Here is a 14,996-nt window from a genome sequence, read left to right on the forward strand (position 1 = left end):
AAGTGCAATACCCCCGCCCCCCACAAAAAAAAACTAACCCAAAAATGGCCCCTGACCTACACAAAGTGGAGAATAGCAGATTTATGCCCTAAGGCAATATCTACATATGCTGCTGTAGCCTGTCCGAAATGTACCACTGGTGCCTTTCAGCTTGTGCAGAATTTTGATTGTGTATGAAAATTTTAAGAACTCACCACATGCTTGCCACATGTGGTGAGTTATTTAATTTTACAATCTAATATCTGGCTCATGTTTCCATATTGTTAGTTCTTTTTAAGTGAGCTGTTTGTTGAGAGCCTTCCCTAAGTGTGTGTCGACATTGACGCTCGATGTTCAGTCACAGCACTGAGCTGTGGGTGAAGTCCTAGTGATTTGATTTGATTTATCATTCTTGTATTTTCATTTGTGGAAAAATACTCATAGCAGGCAAGCGTGTAAATAGGCATACTCATTTCCTCTTGTTCTTATTCACTCATTATTTTTATGCAATAGCCCATTAGAGATCAGCCGTCTCGGAAATCTCACAGACTGATTAGGCTGCTGTGTGAGGCAGGGAGCAGAAATGAGCTCTGTCTGTATTGTGACTTACCAACAGCAGACATTTCTTCAACAGCGGCATGATACGGGCCTTCGGTGAACTTTGGTGCATTGTCATTTATGTCCTGGACTTTGATGATGAACTCAGTCATGGGCTCCAGAAGCTGGCCTGTAATACCATTAGTGACTTTGGCGGTTAGTGTGTATTCAGCCTTCTCCTCGCGGTCCAACCTCTTCATCGCGTGGATGTCACCTGTCTTCTCATTGATGGCAAAGATGGTGCCTGCCCCCTCACCTGCAAGGCTGTATCTGGCTGTGTCATTGTCCACCTTGTCTGTGTGAAGCTGCAATTAAAAAGAGAAGAAAAATAAAGGATAAGTTCAATTTTGTTACAAAGTTCTCAGTTTTTTTCCCAGAGTGTAAAGACAAACTTAGGGAGCCGGGTGTGAAGAGCTTTTAATGAATACAAGCTGATATGCTCAGCAGATTCTACAAGTTCTCACCACATAAATGCAGTTAAGTATACAGTATGACCATAATGCGCTGTTTGCACTGCTGTACTCTGTGGAAACTAGATACTAAACGTGGCTCAGCATAGCCTACACTTTGCTAAATGAGGCCCGCTGGGGACAATAACTTTATAAGTTGCACAGGAAATGGACCTTAGTCTAGGTTGTTCCTCGTTATACATCACAAATACATCACACAAACATGTGTTATGGGGTATATTGCTCCCTACAGTATGAAATTTACCGGACAAAGACGTTAGATGTCCTTTCAATGTTCATCGTACTACACTGGAAAAATAAGAAATCCATTAAAAATTCAACAGGAAACTCTACACACAATGATGCATTCTCTCAAACTAGCCCCAAAGATACTGGACGATGGTTCATATTTCTCATTATTTTTGTAATTACCGTTTCATTAGTTCACTAGAACTGCATGCCCGGCTGAGTGGTTGGATCCCACTCATTGCACGGGCTGAGTATAACTAATGAATTTGACGATGCGGCATGAAGCTGTTCAAATATCTGCGCTGAGAAGAGCAGGCAAAATATTCTGCTGTTTCAAGTTAAAAGGGTCAACTGAAAGGGCACAGGATACAATGGTATGGACACAAAGAGGTCAGGGAAAAAGAGAAAGAGCCGCCTTTTGACTCAAAAGAAGCAAAGAATTAAATTTTTGCTCCTATAAAGAGACAGAGCATTTCCTGTACTTGAAAGTCACCTTTCATATAAGCCTCTTGAATCCTAAAGTGAGTGAGTTTCAGAAGGGAGGAGAAGCAACATTTACAAATCCAACAATATAGCTGGGACATGGCTGGCAGCACTCTTCTTTTCAGTTTGTATTTTTGTCAACTTATGCGTCTCTTAAAAACACACACACACACACACACACACACACACACACACACACACACACACACACACACACACACACACACACACACACACACACGTGACCAAGTACACAGTCATACATCAAAACATCTGTATTCAGCAGCTTTAATTTCATTCCCTGCCACGGCGTTTCAACAGAGGTTCCTGTGGGAGCACGCTTAGGGTATAGAATAGCAAGGTAGAAATGTGTTGGTGACTACAGACCCCTAAACCCCCTGCAATGTTTTCAGAACCTGGCTTTTATGCATATACTGTCTCCGAGTTGTTGTTTGCAGACACTGACAAAGCACATTCGCTTAAATTGTCACACCTTGCACTTTTGTTTTCCTAATTGTGCCATCATTTCACATGAATGATGTAGCTCATTAACACAAATGCCTCGCAACATCCTGCACACTGAGAAACTCTTTAAATGAGCTCAAATTAATGATGGTCTGTCATTGTTTTTTTTGTTTTTTTAAATCCCATGCATGACTACTTATGTGAAGTCTAAAGCCTGCAGCTCAGCATATATGACTGCATGTTGGTGCTTCCCGCAACGGGAGGCAAACTGACTATTTTAGCAGCATATTGGTTTTGGTTTATTCATTAATCATAAATATTTTTAGGTAAGCATCCTGGATTTAATCCTGGTTTGTTTCAATGTGACGCGCCACTTCTTCACTCTGTACTTATGTAAAGAAAAAAAAGAGAAAAAGAAAACCTTTTTGATCAGCTGCAGAGCAATACTGCGATTTTATAGTACTGTGATTGTGTCTGTTTCCATATGTAATGCCCACAGAGAGCTTACAGAGAGACATTTTCAACCAACGCAAACGTGCTTCTGTGCTGTCATCCAACTGCACTTTGCTCTATATAAAAGTACAGGCAGGGGCTGCAGTGGACACTGTTTTATTGTTGTTAACACTCTGTTTCACTTCAGTACTGTGTCTGCTATAATCCCACTCTTCTCTGCGGCTGGCTGATGGACCAAAAACAGTTTAAAGAAGAGTAGCCCAAAGACTGGTTGTATATTTTTGACACTTCCCCCACATATTTTAATAATACCCCATTTGCCCCACTACCTGCTCTCTCCAGATAGAAAGCTGGCAATAGCTGCTCACACACTGCTTAGGGACTTCAAATGTGCTACCACCGCTGAACCATAATTTGGCCTTGAGGCAAGCTGAATCCTGCTTGTCTGCTAGTTTTGTCTTGAGGACTGGACCACTTTTCATGTCTGTCTTCCCCTGCCTCCATCTCAGTGTCTGAGAGTCTTAAAAATAAAGCCCACTGTTGCCTGCTTGCCCCAAATAAAATTCAAATAAAATTACGGCCCATGTTTATTCCAAGCTGGAGGTTGCTCCACTGAGTCACACTGCCATGTACATCTGTGCTGTGCCTGTTCTCCTATTAAACCCAGGGGACTTGCACAGGTGTAGATAATTTTGTGGAGTTGTATTTAAGAAATTTTAAACATTTTCAAAAACAAAAATGCAATAAAAAGTGTCTAAAAATCTACTCTAAAGAACAACAACAAAACATGCAACTTATAAAGCAATCAAAATATTTTAATAAAAAAACCACACCATAAAAATCACACTGCGAAGTGCTATAATTACTACAACCTCATGACACTTAAATAGTTTGAATAAACAAGTGAATAGAACCTAAGTAAAAATAAATAAATATTTAAATAAATAAATATTTATTTAAAAATAAACAAGTTTGTATTGTATTATGGTCCCAGTACTGGCTTAATATGTGAGGAGTGTGGAGATTAATTCTTGCTCTCTGAAATGCTTATCCATGGTTGTATGCTATAAACTCATCGCATGCTGGAAACGACCTACAGTATTATCATGTGACGAAATAAGATGCTGTGGTTTTCTCACATACAGTTAAATCATAAAAGCTGATTTTAAATTAGATTTTAGATGTATGGATATTGGTGCCTGTCTGTGTTTCTCACGTACTGGTCAGGATGCGCCTTGTACAACACCTTGTACAACACCTTGTACACATGGATGCTTGAGACATGGCATGTCAGATTGTTTTTCCTCATTAATTAACCAAGAAACCAAACATAATGAAAAATATTAAAATTAAGTTGCTAAATTAAATAGACTGCGTCAAACACCTAACCCCTGTTTCCCACCCAGCAAACATAAGATAGCAAAGACAGTTTTGAAGCTGAATAATCTAAAAAGAAAAAAAAAACATTTAGAAAAAAATTAATGCCCACTAAAGATGAGTACCACTGATTAAAACACATTTTGAGCTAAGATGGGGTTAAATCTTTTTGTCTCTTCTTTTTTTTTTTAAAATGACATTAAACCATTGTATAGATTCAAGGTAGAGCAATGTTGCCTTGTCACAGAAACCTAACAAAAATTCAGAAGATGAATAAAAGCTTGATAGAAAGGCATGCTGTGTTTCTTTTGAAAAAGAAAAGTCACACATTCAGTCATTTTCCCAGAAGCTGCCACTTTTGACTTTAAATTCACGAAGGGTTGAGTTGAGCTAGCTATAACCAACAACAATCCTCAAAACTGTCTCCTCTAAATGCCCTGGGAACCCACTTCGTACACAGCCTTCACACTAGAGTGCACAAATTCTCATCAAAGAGTACAATTATGTGAAAAAAAAAAAGGTCTGTCACAGGTCCCTGTCATTAACTGAGTTGCCTGGGCAACTAAAACAGCACCAACAATCAGTGACATTGACTGTGGCATTCAGGAAACTAACAGATAATGGATAACAACACTGTAGTTGTGATGATTATGTGCTACACTGGTGTCAGAAAACAACAAGTATTCTGAGCACAGGGTGAGGAAAGCTTACACCACAATGTCTGTTGTGTCTGTGTTGATTATGTATTGGCTTAGTAAGAATGGCATTGACGATATTCGCATCTGTCTTGGCATCGAGTCAACGAGTTGCTAAAACTCAAATAATACGCAAACATACTACTGCTCTCATGTGTATGTCCAGTCTTCTCATAACTAAAGTGAGCATCGACTGCATTATTCCATGAACGTCAACTAAATCTATCACAAAGAAGAAATAACGTTGTCTGTATGTGCAGCAAGTGCATCCAGGCTCTGGAAGTTATTATATCTCTCGCTCTAGCCGCTGTAGGTCAGGTTGTTGAAAAGACAGACATCCATATGTTTTGAAGCTCCAGTTCAGAAAAAAAGACTTGGGTGACAGAAGATATTTTCCTGTGGCAATACTTGTGTGCTCTGATGTCTGCCAGTATACACACACACACACATAAACATAGAGTACTGCACACCTCCATTTGCCAACCGCAACTCCCAATCAGGGGCTGCATGGGACTGCTTATCCTGTCAGCGGAGGAGGAAACATGTCAGTCCCTGCTGAAGATGAGCTTTTATGGCAATCACTTGAACAATCACTGTGTCCTAATGAGGAAGATTCTACAGATTCTACTCCCACATATCCTCCACCCCCGCCATGGGCCTGGGCTCCTGATGCTTAAGTGTAGCCCTACAGAAGGAACTAATGATTTCCCTAGTTGTCAGGCCAAATGGTAGATAGGACATGTTCTCCTCCTATGTATGTACCAGTAGGACTGTAGAGGGAGAGAGAAAGACTGACGCAAAGAGGGAAAGGGAGGAGATACTGTCACTGTGATGCTTGTCAGCTACCGTCTGCAAGAACAGACTTCACACAGTACGTCGGATTGCTTTCTGCAAAGTCTACTTCAGTTGGAGTAAGGGTCAGAGGTTGATGAATTCGATCTGCAACTGTGTTGGTTTTTTATCAGTGGTGGAAGAAGTCAGATCCATTACTTTTGTTTACGGAAATGTACAAAAATGTAAAAATGTTCCAGGTCTGCAGTTAATATTATACATGGAATCACAGTGATCACAAAAGCAGGAAAAGTAAAATAATTTTTTCCGCCAAAAAAAGAATGAATGATATTTAACAAATTATCATATGATACAAATACTAACTACATTCTGTTACTGACAAACACACAATTTAAACTACTGGGTAGTTTAAAAAATATATATATTTATAAATATATAATTTTATTCTTTACAGCCATTAAACAGTTGCAAACAATCTGAACAGAAGATTCATGTTTTGCCGCTGCTGAAAAACAAATGTATGTAGCTACAGTTTGCTGAAAAGCTGAAAAGTAATAAGATATATAGTAACAGTTCAAATACTGTGCTATTTAAAACTACACATTCCTTTCTAAAATATCAAAGAGTGGAAACTCCAAGAATCAGAAAGAGGTACCAATACAGTACTACTACCCCAAATTGCCCACTAACTCAGGAAAAGCACTTAGATTCTTTCCACTGTTATTACATAATACAAGCATTCTGAACACATTTAATGTAGCACACTGCCAAAAGTGCAGGACAGCATGAAGAAGTGCTGTATAATGCATCACTGTGTTGACTCTAAATGTCATGTTTAGCACAATCCCGATGTGGGTTTGTTTAGCTGAGGATGCGAGGTCTGACTGGCCGATAATGTGGAGTAGAAATGCCATGTTAACCATTAAATATGGAGACGACGGCATGTTGTTATGTAAAATGTATACGAACCCCTCAAGGCCGTGCACTGCATGAACTAGTTCGCATAGCACCTTTTGTAAGAGCCAGATGTTGACCTTTTTCTATTCAGCTCAGTCAGTTAATATGGCCCAGTTCTCCTCATCTGTTCAGTGTAATGCCATCTCACAGAAGAAATCCAAAGAATTAATTTGAGAGGGCCCCATACTGCAATGAGGGATCAATAGAGGGTAATTCATTGCCACTGATAAAATTAGAGCTTTTTTGTTCCATCTGTACACCCTCAGGCAACTGTAGCCTAAATAGTTACTCCAGATAGATTCTACTCAAACATGTCGGGAATTAATTGTAGCTTCCTCCCATTTGTTGGATTTTGACTCTGTTAATTACACCTACATGAATAATCTGTAATTCTAAATATTGCAATAACATTTTGAATGTACGGAACAGATGGTGCGATGCATGATATATGATACACTTAGCTATTCTTGGAAACATTTTCCCTCCAGTCTGTCTCATGGCACGTAGCGGTTTATCAAATTGGACAGAAAAGTTCCCTTCTGGTGTGAACCACAAAAGACTTTATTGGAGGAAATCATATAGTGAAGCTCTGTGATGCTGGGGCATTGGAAATAGAAAGTTTAATTCAGAAATATCATAACGTGAAATGCTGTCAGCTCTTCAATTCTTTACACCACAAATGAGGCCAAATTTAAAGGCGTTAAGTAAATGCGTTCAGATGCTATGTGACTCAGTCATTTTTACTTCTGTGGTGAGCAAATATAGATTTTTTTACATACCCCCAATCAAGATAAACTGTTTTAAAGGATCCGTTATCTACTGCTGCTTCCTTGCACATGACACAAAGGAACTGATTCCTTTGGGATTTGTAGCCATTGGTTGCTATATAACAATAATCAATATTGCTTTTTTTCAGAGGTCAATCACAGTATTCACGGAGGCCAAAAAGAGAGAAGAGAGCCTCACATATTTTCCTCTTCATTTATTATTACTGCTGACACTCGTGCTTTATTGAGACAATGAGAGAGAGATGGTGTCATGACCCATATACAGGGAAAGGTGATGGTCTGTAATTGAAGCCAACTCCACACAGAAAAGGTAGAGTAATTACAATCAGTAAAGAGTCTCCCAGTGTTATACCCCCTTCACACACATGCACAGAACTGAATTGTCAGCAAGCTATCACCTTTTGCTTTCGTTCTGCTTTCGTTTTTTTTCCCAGACAACAATGAATTAATGAGACAAACAAAAAAGGCAACAATTTGTACTGCATTTGTGCGCAGTCTGTACCAAGGTCAATCAGGGCTAATGTGTTTCATGTCTATCCATGCACTTTGAGCAATGGCACATGTGTTCCATTCACTGCCACTGGCACTTTATTGCTTCTGGAGAATAAGTCAAAGTCAAAGCAGCTACCTTTAGTAAAAGAGGGCAACACAATTAGATTAAGCCACCCATGAAAAGCCTTTTGTTTGTGAATGTTGATACATTGGAGGATGCATTTTAATCATAGCGGGGTACAGTGTCACCGCAATGAGAATGGGAAACAGGAAAATAAAAACAATGGCGCATTATGCATTCAGGCTGTCGGCAATATTGGCTCTCAGTTCAAGAAAGACCTGTTGTATGCAAGTAATCTTCAGTATAGATTTTTACCGCCTGCTCATTATATCCTGGTGTTAGAACAAGAGAGAACTGGACAATCACTTTGTTGGTTGGTGTGTGCTTGATATAACCAGAAAACAAAGGTAAATTAAAGCAACACGACTTCTGATATAACACATTTGTCCAATTCATGGCTGCTCCACATGTGGCCCCTGAAGAGCTCAGCAGTCAGATTTAAGCCTTTGTGAGAAAAACCTGTGATTTGCAAAAAAGCAAACAAACAAAAAACGAGGAAGAAATATTGTGAACAATAAAGAGACAGTGTGTGAAAAAGTGTAAATGAGCTCAGCTACAGGGCTACGGCACACATGCCGAGTGTTAAATAGAGGGAGATTTTTTAACATTAACCTCAACTGCTGCCATTACCCTACCTGTGGGCCACAAACTTATCGGTATACACAGCATGCCGAAAATGGGTGGGTGTGGAGAGGTGCTAAACGAAACAAGCTTAATCAAGGACCACAACAGTTTTCTCTTTCTTCTGTGTGGCCGACCTAATCAAATCAAGGAATGAGATTGATTTCACGAGGTGCAGATGGATCCCGTAGCAAGTCTAATTCAATGTGCCGGCTCTCCACTATGATGTGTGTTTTCTCGGTCCAGATGGTGCTGCTCGGGTTTGTAATTCATATTTCAACATTTTACTCCCCCTTCCTCCCTCTCTCTTTCTTCCTTCCACCCTCTCTCTTTCACTCTCTTTTTTTCTGATTTTTGCTCGTCGTTTAACAACCAAGTAAATGTGTACTGATGTGGATAAGTATCATAAACTCATCTGTCAAGCTTGCGATCCTCTGATCTTGTTAAATGTCACAAACAACACATGCCGGCTGGTGAGTTTTATGGAAGAGATCTTGGAGCTCAATTGTTGGAAAGCAAAGCAGGAAAAAGCGATCTGTATAAACTGAAAATATAGCCTTCGTATAGAATTATGTTATGTGGTAAACTATTCAAAAAGATTTCTATAGAATTGTTTCTAACCCTGTAGAAACAGTTCAAATGTAACAGTGTTCAGATATCCATCATTTCAGGTAAATAACTCAAATAACAAGATGGTTTAAAAAAGAAAAACCTCAACATTTTCGTACAATCCTTTAACCAAAAACACTAAAACAAACTTACCTCTCCTAACGGTGGCAAGTCATATTCAGATTAAGGATTGTATAAGCGTGATTATGAATATTTGATAAATAAAGAAATAAATAAAGCCACAAATTGCTAGATAAATTAGTGGACAAACCTGCAATGTGCAATTATCAAAGTTTTAATTTTGAAAACATAGTTTCAAATGTGTTTCATGTATAGCATATGTAGATATGCTCAGATTTCCATAATTGGAAGGCACGCAGAGTCGGAGCCATTCTTTTGGGCTTATTCCTGTGGAAAAATGCAGATGTGCTCCACAGTGCCTGTTCGAGCTGTCAAAGTCATTGTTCTCAACCTGAGAAGTCTTGCAAATTAGCCAGTTTCAATGCCAGCTGCCACTGCTGGAAAGGCATGCATTGCTGGTGTTGAATATTCCTGCAGGTATCGTATACAATACATTTTCTTTATGTAACTTTGAATAATGGGTTCTGACAGCCTTGGCTAACCACCTTTTTGACTTGGAGCAAAATTCTGCTATATTTCATTTCATCTTCATTCTTTCTTAAAACAGACACAGACTATGGATTTATTATTTGTTAATGATGATAAATGCAAGAAATTACTCTAATCTTCTTTGAATGCCAAAAATCTTCCCATAAAGTCAGAATAGCTTTTACAAGTAACTGTTGCCAAAAAAGAAAAACTATATCATGCATGTGTAAAAAACATCTAAGGATAGGAACATCGATCTCATGTCCAGCAGGATCAATATCGCAGCTGCAACTTTTTTTTTCATATCAGTAATCTATGCCAGATTTACCAAGAGATCCACAAAGTCCAAACTCATAGAGTCACAAAAAGGCTTTGCACTTATCAGCTGTAGTTTTACCGTATTCAAAGCTAGCGTATCTCTCTATGGGATACGGCTTTAAAACTGCAGGTACTGGAAAGCAGTATTTGCACAGACCTAAGAACAAAAGGCAGTATAAATGAGGGCTTCGTTGGCTATATTAATAATCATCTGTGCCTTCTCCTTTGAGAGGCCTGTGATATCGAGTATCATTAGACATGCAAATAACAGCTCCATTTTCCCGTCCATGGGATTAGGAAGGAAAGAGAGAAAAATGAAGAAGAGGCATGGCTGTGGCAGAAACAATTAAGCCATCCTCTTCGCGGAAGCACTTGGCAGCCAGCTTCAGATTGGTAAGGGAGGACAGGAGGGGTCTTTTGGCTAGGCAGCAATGTCAACACGCTTGTCTGAGTGAATGTGCAATTGCACAGAGCATTGCTTTAAGATGTCAGATCACCTTGGAGTGGACGGCTGCTACAAGAACAAGCACTCCTTCTGTGTGTCATGATGCCACTATACGTGTTTCACACTCTGTCTGGAACACAGACCCAGAGACATAGAGTGGGGAGGGAGGGAGAGAAAGAAGAACAAAGGCACAAGGAACAGAGAAAAAGTAGACAAGAGAAAGGAGACAGAGTCATTTCTGTTGTCTTACATGGCTGATTGCAATGACATTCTTTTTATGCCTTAACTCACCTAACACGAACAACCATCGAGTGCATTGCCACATCGCTCAGGGACAAAATCCCCGAACTTAATCTGCCACAACAAACAGCTAAGGACTTTCACTTACATAATAAAATCTTTTGGCTAAAAAGGGGGCAACTTTTGCTTCTAGTTGCAACATGCCAAAAACACAAACTAGAAAGAAAAATTATATCAAAGGTTCTCCTAGAATGCTGCACTTGCATTGAAGTACAACTAAATATTTTTATACAGTGAAGTAAAAGTCAATTACTCTTCCCTTCGCTGCACACAGGATGGGAGTGGGCATGAAAATTGCCTCTCATAACCCATTTCCCTGATTCCCTTGTTGCCTTCACTTCATTTCCAAGTTATCCTCATCTTTTTACTACTTGCTATCATATAACAAAGATACCATCTCTGGAAAAAAAAAGAAAAAAAGAATCAATCTTTGTCTGTTAAAAGGTTGCCTAGCAAAAAGTAAGAAAGCAGGTTAGGCCTTAAGGGTATTATAACAGTAAGATGCAGTTGAATTAAAGAAGCTTTTTTAAGAGCCAAAAAAATGGCAGTTTCTCTCTGTCAGCTTATAAAGAGTAAGGTAAAAATCAAGATGCCAAATCACAATGCAAGATTGGGGTTGACAGCACGCAGCCTACTGAGTTCAGTCCATCATCTTGGAGACGTGGGCAAGACAGTGAGTCAAAAAGTAAGAAAGTCAAAAGTGACTCTCTGAAATGCTCACGTCTCCTCACATCTCTCTCTCCTTCGCTCCTTCCCCGTCTTTATCACTCTCTTCCTCCTCTCCTGCTCTCGCACTGTGTCTTTTTCTGGAATCGCCCGTCGGTAATGTCAACAGAGATTTCACGGCACAGTGCCGGTGCATCAGCCAGGCTCACATTTCTCCTACCTGTGATTTACATCAGAGAAGAGGCTCATGGGGGATTTTCCATGCCAGCAGAGAGATGGGAGTTGTGACGGTGATGGTGGTGGAGGGTAAGTAGGAGGTGGGGGTGAATGGAGCCAGTACCCTGGGGCTTGACGCAGTAAGGCACTCTAACAATAGTGGCGTCGACCACCCGGCTGAGAGATGCTTTTACTGCAAAGGGAACCAGCATGACTGCATTCAGGCCTTCCTCCTTAAATGTCACCATTCTCCCTATACAGCACACAGGGCTGACTGAGTTATTTCCAGCATATAATCAGTATATACTGTGTTTCCGATGGCTTAAATTTATGTTTTTACCTCATATGTAGACCATTTTTTTAGATATATTCAAAAGACAAAACAAAAAAATCTGCACAGCAATTTTTTTAATGGTTTTAGCCATATGGTGGCATGGTAAACACTCCACCAAACCAATAATACTGCGATTATTTAGCAATTAATATGTAAATTAAAAACTGAGGTAGACAGTAGTGATTATATACTGAGCACAGTTTTGGATTTCCAAACATGCCCCTTCAGTGAAAGACTTGGTATAAGGTGAGCAGAATACTAACTCACACCAGCCAGTCACAGACACTGTGGATCCTCTGGGATGAAATTAACTGTGTGTTGTGGTTTCATGCCTGCTGCGTTTTTGTGTCTGTTAAATTGGGTAAGATGAGGAACTGGATTATAGTTTGATTGTTACGTCTCAGAACTTCAATAAAAAGATGGAAAAAACATTTTGTAGAACACCTGTAATCATATCTATCAACGAAGTGGCGCCGCACTAAATCTGGGCCCCATGCTAGACGAGTCTCGATACTCCATTTACTGCACCCACTGTCATGCCTGTAAGAGTAACTGCATCATGTGCAAACCGATGCATCCAAGGTGGTTGTTAGGGGTTTCACTAACTAAGTGTAGCGCTGTCTCACATAGTTCTGCCTATTTTCTCATTGTATTCTATTTACACTTTCTTGCTTTTGCCATAAGGCTTTACAAAATTGTTTATGTCAGTTTTTTCCAGGTCTTAATTGAATCATGAAAATATAACAAAATTGGAAAGTCATATTACTTTGATTCCAATATTAAGAAAGGCTTACATAATGTTGTGTTTTATGAGCAAAAAGTAACCTCTTTACACAGATGCCTAGTTTTACTGCTAGTGCTGGTGGGGAGTTGATTCTGCTTTTGTGTGCTAAGACAGCTAGCCTGAAACTGAATGTTACATTCTATTACATGGAGTAAGCTCTGTAAAAAGAAAATCATAATGGACCTTATCTGTGGACTGCATCTGTAAGTCATTTCTGAATTTATTTCTGTTGGCCCACCAGAACCACTGGCAGGAATTTTAATTTTGCTATACCGCTATATTCTTTTTTTTTCTAGCATTTTTTGAGGGAAATCATGACATGTATAATAGACTAGGATCCATAAGTGAGTGCTACCCTCATAATATGACTTTAGGCAAAGGATTAGAGAATGCTATCTCTTTCAAAATGATTTCCTACTCTTAATGAGCTACTTTCAGCTGCTCCCTTGTTCACGAGGGGTTGTCACAGCAGGTAGCGCCACATATGTGATTTGGCAGATTTTTACGCTAGATGCCCTTCCTGACACAACACTCACGGGATTTGTGTCTCCTCCCAGGATCAAACTGGGGCTCTTTTCCTTATTAGGAAAATGTGTAGAATACAGCAGTGTGGAGCCACATTTCCTAATTTTAATACAGCTAAATAATAGTGCCATTTAAGCTGTAAGGGACTTATATTTCAGTTGCTATCACTAGGATAACCTTTTGAACCTATCATTCTAATAACTACAAAAATGTATATATTAAAAGAATGTGTACATTGTACTAAAAAATATCAGAATTGATGACTGTTATGTGAACTTCAGAATAAATATGATCTATTCCTCCTTATTTCCAGGAAAAAAAAAAAAATAACTGAATGGTGTACATTTCAGTCACATTTTATGTAATGCAACTTGGGTTCAAGACCTCTGCAATACTATCCTACATGCTATTGTCTATTAATTAACTGAAACTCCAAATAAGCTGCATATATTTCAGTGATTACATGTCGAATCCCAACATGTGTTCTGTCTGACTGCTTCAGATGTTTAACCAACAGAAGAGCGCACACAGTGAAGTGAAATGTGTTGCGATGGTTGTCATGTCCGGAGCTAACCAGTTGGGATGCGCCGTTGGTACGACATGCCATTTGTCTCCCGTAATAAGACATGAGAGCTCGCAGACATTTGAAGAAACTCAGCACTGCAAAACGACTCCTTCCTGGAAAGACACACAGTGAAGCTTGCCAGGAAGGCTTTTTTTTCCTCAGTGAGTCACAGTGAGTGTGCATGTGTGCTTAAATAAATGTGTGTACAATTTACCGTTCTTTCTTTTTGTTTGTTTTCTGTTTTTTTATGCGTGTGTGCGTGCGTGCGTGAGTGAGAGAGACAGAGACATAAGTGTGTGCATCCTTGCTTGCTAAACTGTGTGGAAAACACAGCCTGTAGTGTGCATATTAGTTTGTGTGTATTTGTATGTGTGTGTCCCTGTACAAATGCCCCCTCCCTATTACAGCTGACTAGTAGATGGATGCTGGCTGTCACACCTGCCTGACTTTGTTCCTGCCAGATGCGGTGGGGTCACAGGGAAAGCGCCCAAACACTCATCAATCTCAACCATTGTCCAACATTCTTTCGGCTCCGGCAACAGCTTCCAATATCCATTTAGTCGCTCCAGATGCTGGCAAAAATGCTTACATACACAGAAACCGGGTGGCCAAACCTATTGACCTGCACTCTCAGTACGGGTGGATGAAAAAACAAAGGATGTCACAGCATCAGGGATAATCTCTAAGAGTCTGTAATAAATAAAAGTTTAACTTTGCATTTACTCTGTGAGGTCGTCATTGTCATTAGGCTGGCAGTAAAAGAAATTGAATTTGGTGTGTTCCCAAAGGCTGCTGTCAAGTGTGATGCTGTGAGCAAGAGCCAGCATAACCACTGCTACCTGAGGTCTTTTCATGTAATGACATCAAAGCCAACCGGAAGAGCTTTAGAGTCACTTTGGAAGAAGAGATTACGGTGGACTGAAAGGTCTAAAGGACACAGGTATGAAACAAAACCAGCCACATGACAGTGTCGAGTCCCAGGTGGATTTTGGAAGGAGGCAAATATACTTGGGTAAAAAGTTTGGCAGCATATCCAAAAGTGAAATAATGTGCAGATTTTCACTAGCACACTATTACGCCTTTGTGAACGAACCAAACTCAATTACA

The 14,996-nt window shown here is 39.7% G+C and overlaps 1 protein-coding gene across 1 annotated transcript in view; it reads right to left on the reverse strand.

Moving 5' to 3' along the window:
- cdh8 (cadherin 8) overlaps nt 1-14,996 on the reverse strand; it is a 104,131-nt gene that overhangs the window by 66,984 nt on the left and 22,151 nt on the right. Inside the window, exon 3 of the mRNA XM_080884300.1 lies at nt 590-881. Coding sequence (XP_080740426.1) covers nt 590-881 — 292 coding nt within the window. The remainder of the gene's footprint in view (nt 1-589; nt 882-14,996) is intronic.

Source organism: Rhamphochromis sp. 'chilingali' (genome assembly GCF_963969265.1).
Source record: "Rhamphochromis sp. 'chilingali' genome assembly, chromosome: 6".
Classification (NCBI taxonomy): domain Eukaryota; kingdom Metazoa; phylum Chordata; class Actinopteri; order Cichliformes; family Cichlidae; genus Rhamphochromis; species Rhamphochromis sp. 'chilingali'.